The following is a 7,025-nucleotide window of genomic DNA, read 5'->3' on the forward strand; positions in this document are numbered from 1 at the left end:
AATTATCTATTAGTTATAATAATATTGTTAGAAATTGTCTTCTAAACTTACAAAATTGTGTATTAGGATGTAATTTTCTTTTTTCTAACATATTAGATAAAATATTATATAAAATTAATTTAATATATAATTTATCTTTAATAATTACACTACTAAAATTGAACATATGATCTGGATAAAGTTTTTAACATCACATGGACCATAAACATCCACGTAATGAGATATTTATCTTTTCAATTACCCCATAAATCTGCATATGAAAGAAAAAATGGAGACGCGAGAATAACTATATAGGAAATGAAATATAGTTTTTCAACTTAAAATCTTACCGATATAGCAAAACATAATTGGCATGTTTTGCCGAATTATTTGATAGATTGATGACAATGACTCTTGAGGTCGAGGAGCGTACCATCCGGTCAAAATATACAGAGTGTTCGCTAGCAACCATTATTTGATAGATTAATGACAATGACTTTTGAATTGCTTGTGACAATGACTCTTGAGGTTGAGGAGCATCCCATCCGCGTTGATCAGGGATAACGTAACCTTACCAGTAATCTTAGCTAAAATCTGTTGCAGAAGCTCCATGAGTCTTAGCTCCATACTAGTAAACTGTGGTAGTGGATTAAGGGAAACGATAAGAATAATGTCGGCCAATATTGATATGAATATGCTGGAGCAAAAGGGAAACCATGGTCTACATGCAGTAATAGTGCCAGTTCCTGCACAGGGTCATGTAAACGTTCTCATGAATTTGGCCCAACTGTTGGTTATAAGAGGATCTTTTGTCACTTTCGTCAATACTGACTGGACACACAAGCGCATGGCGGAAGCTTCAAAAGACGATAAATCTCTTGTTTCCAGAGACGATCCTGAGTGGGAGCAGCATGGACAAAAAATCCGATTTCTGTCTATTTCTGATGGTTTACCGCCCAACCATGGCCGCAACTCCAACCCGAGCGAGTTAAGTATTGCGCTGCAAAACTTAGGCCCCGCCTTGGAGGATCTCCTCACTGGTATGTTTTTCTATTTCATATCAATATCGGATATACATTCTCTGAATCTGGTGTTAGCATTTTTAATCGTATTTCATGGTTTTTTTATTTTTATTTTTTTAATTTATTATATAAATCAAAATTTATATTATTACGGTGATGGGGTGGATGTAAGGAATGATGAGGGGAACGAATGCATTCACTGCCTCCACCTAGGAGAACTGAACCTTTGTAGAAATGGCATGTGCTATACATACAACCCCAACATGGAAGTTTCGTGATGAATGGAGTTAAATTTTTATGTACATAAGGTAGGTGAGTGGATGTTGTTAATAATTTTGGGCATGGGTGTTTCTGATGGTGGAAGAGAGAACTAAGCGTTTGTGCAGGCCGCTAACCTGTCCAAACTTCTTTGCACGTGGCTTTGAGCGATACATGTTGTTTCCAGTAAGGCTTTCTTGAACGCAATGTTGGAGGCTACCAACGACAGGTCTATGACCCTAGAGAGGAAGATAACTGGAGGCTACGTTGTGGAGGGGATAGAGGGACATGAGAATGGTATTCACATAAGTGGTCTATGGGAGTTGGTATCTGGATTCAGCCAGCCTGGTAAGTCCACCAAATGGGTATCTCATCTTCCTTACTGTGATTTTGCATCATTTCAAGGGGGAGGCGTTTTGTAACTGCGTTGGTCTCTGGATTATCCATTCCCTGCTAAGGGTAGCATAAGCTTTCGAGTTCGCTACGCATATTGTAGTAGTGTTAGTGGTTCTGTTGTTGTTGTTTTTACTTGGAATACAGGGTTAGAAAATTTGGAGTAGGAGGAGGGTGAGAGTCCTCGAGGCCTTGTCGTTGTGACCAGCGTGAGAGGAGGGGTGTGATCTGTGGTCCAGTGTCCCCAGAGTTTTTATGAGGTAATTAGGGTGGTTGTTTGGAGCGGGTCCCCATAGGACTGGGATGGCACATGGGGTCTTGTCTTCTGGTTACTGCAAGTTGGGGTTGGGGGAGGTGTCCTCATGGTACCAAGAACCCGAAGTCTATAGTGGGAGACGAACTACCGTGACGGGTGGCAAAATTGTTAAAAGAAACTCAAGGTTGGTTTTCGGTGACAGTAAGGCAGTAAGTCTTGGAGAGGGCCCTTGCTGGAGGTGGTCGCCTACAAAGCAGGTGCGAAGCTTTCGGCCCTGGAATTTGATAGTTGGCCGTCGGAGGCTGGCGAATTACTCGATTTGTGGTGCAATAAAGGAAACTTGGAGCTGGGTTCAGTTGCCTAGAGGGGCGATGGAAATGTATAGCCAAAGGGGTAGAGCTAGCAGAGGGATTGTACTGCGTGAGAAGAGAAAAAACATGACAGGGATGCAGTGGTAGGAGAGGGAGAAGATGTCCAGGACGCAGAGCTGGATGAGGTGGTGGTCCATAACCCTAATGAGTCGGTCAGTTGTGTATTTCTCCTTGCCTCTTTAGATGTCCAAGAAGCACAACTTTGGAAACTTAAAGAGCCTGCTTTTGGAAACTTACACTGCCCCGTTGAACTTGGCCAATGAACAAGTAAAAGGTTTGGTCTGTCTTAGTACCTATATATACACTAGATGCTGGTGATTTTTTTAAAGTTACAATAGGACACATTTAACCAACCTATAGACACAGTGAAGGTTTAAGATAACTATAATAATTTTATTCCATTATTATCATTTTCTCTGCAAACAGAATCACTACAGTTTGTATCTTTTTCAGAAAAGGAAGCTAAAAATTCAGAAAAGTTCATCACTTGTCTTCCGGGCAACATCCCACCATTGAGGCCAACAGATCTACTATCCTTCTACTGCGCTGAAGATCAATCTGACATTCTTTTAAATGCCTGTCTCCATGAATCACAGAAGCAAAGTAAAGGGGACTACACATTAGTGAATACGTTTGAGGAGCTGGAAGGGAGGGATGCAGTAACAGCACTAGCTTTGGATGGTTGTCCTGCTTTGGCCATAGGACCTCTTTTTCTTCCAAATTTTTTAGAAGGTTGGTCTTCTGGCTGCAGTCTGTGGGAGGAGGAGGAGCGTTGCCTGTCATGGCTGGATATGCAACAGACGGCATCAGTTATATATGTTTCCTTCGGAAGCATCGCTGTCAAATCACAGCAACAGCTGGAGCAGCTGGCACTAGGGCTAGAGGGCTGCGGACAACCTTTCTTGTGGGTTCTCCGGTTGGATATTGCAGAAGGCGAAGCTGCGATTTTACCTGCGGGCTTTGAACAACGAACAAAGAAACGGGCAATGTTTGTGAGGTGGGCGCCACAGGTGAAAGTACTTGCCCACGCTTCAGTGGGATTATTTCTCACACATTCTGGATGGAACTCTATGTTGGAGAGCATGAGCATGGGAGTTCCCGTAGTAGGATTCCCATATTTTGGGGATCAGTTTCTGAACTGCAGATTCGCGAAGGAGGTGTGGAAGATCGGGCTGGATTTTGAAAACGTGGATGTGGATGACCAAAAGGTGGTCACGAAAGAAGAGGTGGAGGATGTTGTGAGGAGAATGATGAGAACAGCGGAAGGAAGGATGATCAGAGATAACATTGTCAAACTCAAGGAGTCAGCAACAAAGGCAGTCCTCCCTGAAGGATCTTCTTTCCTAAACCTCAACACATTTGTTAATGACATGACGATGATTAAAGTGCACCAATCCAAAATTGAAACCATGTGACTTGGATTCCAGAAGATGTCATTAAACACCTGCCAGATTTGAGACTAATGTATTTGAGATTATCAAAACTCTTTCTAACCCATTGGATGCCTCCACTACAGGAACCCCCTGTATCTGAACATGCTTGGCGAGGGTTTAAACCTCTCACGTTTTACTACATGAGAAGGCCAGTATTTTTCATTAGCAAGAAAATATTTTAGATGTTGAACATATTAATTATAATCATCATCAACACCCCATTTCATGGCTTGAATAACTGCAGCTGATTCAGAAATTACACATTAGAATGGTAGGTAGATTTGGCGACCTTCCAATATATTGACTGTAATGAGTTTGCTATCTTTCTGGCTGATTTCTTTTTTACTTAATTGAAATCAGATTCGTGGCCGAGATTTGAAATTTCCGTCGCTAAAATCTTTGCCAGAATGTATTTTTGAAGCATCCTCTTCCAGTCTGCTCAAAAACACAGCAGACCATGTTTCGAAGTATTTGATTATGCAGCTTAAATGATCCAAGCACCATCTGGAAATATAGTACCAACCAGTGCTTGCGGAAACTAAAGACAGCTAAGGAAAATGTTTGTCCAGGGTGCATGACGAAACCTCATAGTGCACAAGACATACAAAGCATACGAAGATTACATTCTCACATGCCGCTCCCACATGTAATCGCACGCGAAATACACACATTGTGAAAGGTATACATGTAGATCACACTTTGACATGCTACTCGGCCACAATTTTTGACAGCCAATCTTATCCACTCGAATCTTCGTCTTATCCTCAAAATTCTGTCTAAATTCCAATTTAGATAGTTATTTTTATCGAAATGCTTAAAGAGTATTACATAACCATGGGCAAATTAGTCATAATGAAAAACATGTTCTCTAATTAGTATAATAGATGTATTTTAAACATAAATTAATAAATTAATTTATTGTTCGTAAAAATTAGTACGATTTTACAATATATATAGAAATAATTTATTAGAAATAATAATAATAAAAAAATTATTGTTTATTGGGTTTGTCTTATGTTTCAAAATTATTTTTGCTTGGTTAAGAGCTTATCTCTCTTGGATATTTGGAAATAGCTTAACGATCCAAGATTAAGATCGAGAGGCCATCTCTGAGGAGTGAAAGCCTACCCCTTTATTGATCACTACCGAGTAATTGCAAGTGACATGGTTTTCCTTGAATAATGGTGATGAGCCAACTTGATATCAACCAAGGATGGCTATCTCCATTGTTGAATTGACAACTGAGTTATGATAGGTTTTCTCACTATATATATATATATATATATATATATATATATCAAGTTCACTTTAACTTTATATAAACTTTATCTAAAGAGACACATTAATTTAGTAAAAAGATTCTAATTTAGTTTATAATTGTTTGTTAGTTTTTAGTATGAGGGAGATGTGTAATTCCTTCACTACTAAATAGGTAGTTGACAAGTAGCATTTAAAAATAATATTGCAATTACAATCCAATACAAAGAATACGTATCATTCATTTTGTTTTCAGTTCTCTCTCTCACACACACACACATACACATATATATTAATGTCAACCATAAATAAAATATTTCAATGTTTATATTAAGTAACAAAAATTGATATCATTTTTATATAGAGAGATAAAATTATTGAAACTAAAAAATATCTCCCCTTGTTCAGGATGTGGAAAATGGAGCCATCGGACAGAGGGGACGATGCACACCACCTTGTCACCTCTCCTTGCATTAAAGAGGGGGGATGGAATGGTTGTTCCAACCCATGCCCTCACACATGCCAATTGACCTCACATTCCCCTGCATGATGATAAAATCCTTCTTTCCGACCATGTGCTCTTGTATCCCCTACCATTACTCCATTTTTTCTTATTTTTGAATTGTTTCCCAGTCTTATGTAGGATATTTCCACCGTGATCTTGGTTTTCCGAGAGTGCTCATTTATGGAGGTCTTTCTCCCCCTTCCACAGTGCCATATTCTACACATTCTATGACAATATTTCGAACTTGGAGCTAGAAAGTTGGCGTAGCAATTGCTAGCTTAGCAATTTGCAGAGTATAGAGGAGTGAAGCATGTTGTCTACAACAATCCAATTCCTGGTGGGCGATCAAAATAGGGGAAATTTCTCCTACCTCCAGTCTTAGCAAACTCTTAAGCATGTTTTTATTTGCATGGTGCAATTCATTCTATGGTTCATAGGGAATCTTGACGGTGTTGAAACTTATCGGAGTGTACTACGTAACCTCGCTAAGAGCTACCCCTTGAACTTGCCCTCTCCATCATTTTTAATTCACGACTTCCCCTAGATAACTTGGATGTAGGGAGCAAGGATACTTATGGATTTTCCCTAGTTTCATTTGGTTTGTTTCACTGCTCTATTCCTCCTCTAGGGGTTCTCTCTCTTAGTCCCTTTTTTTCTCCTAAACATTATGCCCTATTAGCATATGTGTTCTTGCTAAGGGTCTGGAGGTTCGAGCCCTTTGGGCGAACCTCAAGCTTATATGCAAGCCCAGGTAGTCTTTGTTGTCTTTCACTAGTTCACTCCACCATGAATCCAGGTTGAAATCCAATAGTTAGAAGCCTTAACCACTAATGGCCACTAGGCCTATTCTATTCTAATTTTGAGATATAAATAACAATAGCTATCTAGGTTTTGGACCTTGGCCACACCATGGGATAATTCACCAATAACTCAATTTTATCACCCTCCATTGAAAATTAAGACATTCCTCATAAGGATCACAATTAAAGCATTGCATGCCTCAATGAACTCCAAGGAGTCCAATGGCACTAGTTCTCCTACTTAGTCAACATTGACACCTTCCTAACACATATTGAAGATCACCTATAGTGTGGTATCAAGCCTCCAAAACCAATAGGTGCAAGTGCTCAAGATTCATCCCAAGTAACATCTTCTCACAACTAATGCTTTTTCATTTATTTTGGATCATTCTTTAGTTCGAGCAAATTATTTTCTTTATAGTAATTACATGGCCAAATATAATTGGAAAATTATATATTGTAATTTTATTATTATATTTGTCAGTGACTTAGAAGTAGAATTGGTAGAGAATTTTGATGGTTTTGGATGCTAGTCAGCTACCCTCACCATCGTCAATCTAGTTTCCCTTGTGGTAGGCCATGATGGTGATTACCTCAAATTGTGAACTGTAATTTTTTTATGACAATAATATTTAGGTAATAGAAAAACTTAATCAATAAAAAAAGAAATTAAAAACATTACCATATTTTCACTTTACATTGTGATGGCAATGTGTAGTTTGTTTAATTCTTAATATGGAGTTGATATGTG

At 38.9% G+C, this 7,025-nt stretch overlaps 1 protein-coding gene across 1 annotated transcript; it reads left to right on the forward strand.

Annotated features, from left to right (window-relative positions):
- Window positions 1-289: 289 nt before the first annotated feature.
- Window positions 290-4,068, forward strand: LOC149248170 (UDP-glycosyltransferase 85A8-like). The gene is made up of 3 exons (XM_089456014.1): window positions 290-398; window positions 508-1,019; window positions 2,733-4,068. The coding sequence occupies exons 2-3, from the start codon at window positions 590-592 to the stop codon at window positions 3,692-3,694; spliced, it is 1,392 nt and encodes a 463-aa protein (XP_089312140.1). The 5' UTR covers window positions 290-398; window positions 508-589; the 3' UTR covers window positions 3,695-4,068.
- Window positions 4,069-7,025: the final 2,957 nt, after the last annotated feature.

This window comes from Pinus tabuliformis, chromosome 7 (assembly GCF_031772625.1).
Source record: "Pinus tabuliformis cultivar Carrire ecotype Pingquan chromosome 7, CPIR1, whole genome shotgun sequence".
In the NCBI taxonomy this organism is placed as follows: domain Eukaryota; kingdom Viridiplantae; phylum Streptophyta; class Pinopsida; order Pinales; family Pinaceae; genus Pinus; species Pinus tabuliformis.

What these genes read in the sequence shown, in the direction of transcription:
- LOC149248170 (XM_089456014.1), top strand. Translation starts at nt 590, where the DNA reads ATGAGTCTTAGCTCCATACTAGTAAACTGTGGTAGTGGATTAAGGGAA. An exon ending in CTTGGAGGATCTCCTCACTG is followed by an intron (nt 1,020 to 2,732) that starts GTATGTTTTTCT and finishes TATCTTTTTCAG; the next exon opens with AAAAGGAAGCTAAAAATTCA.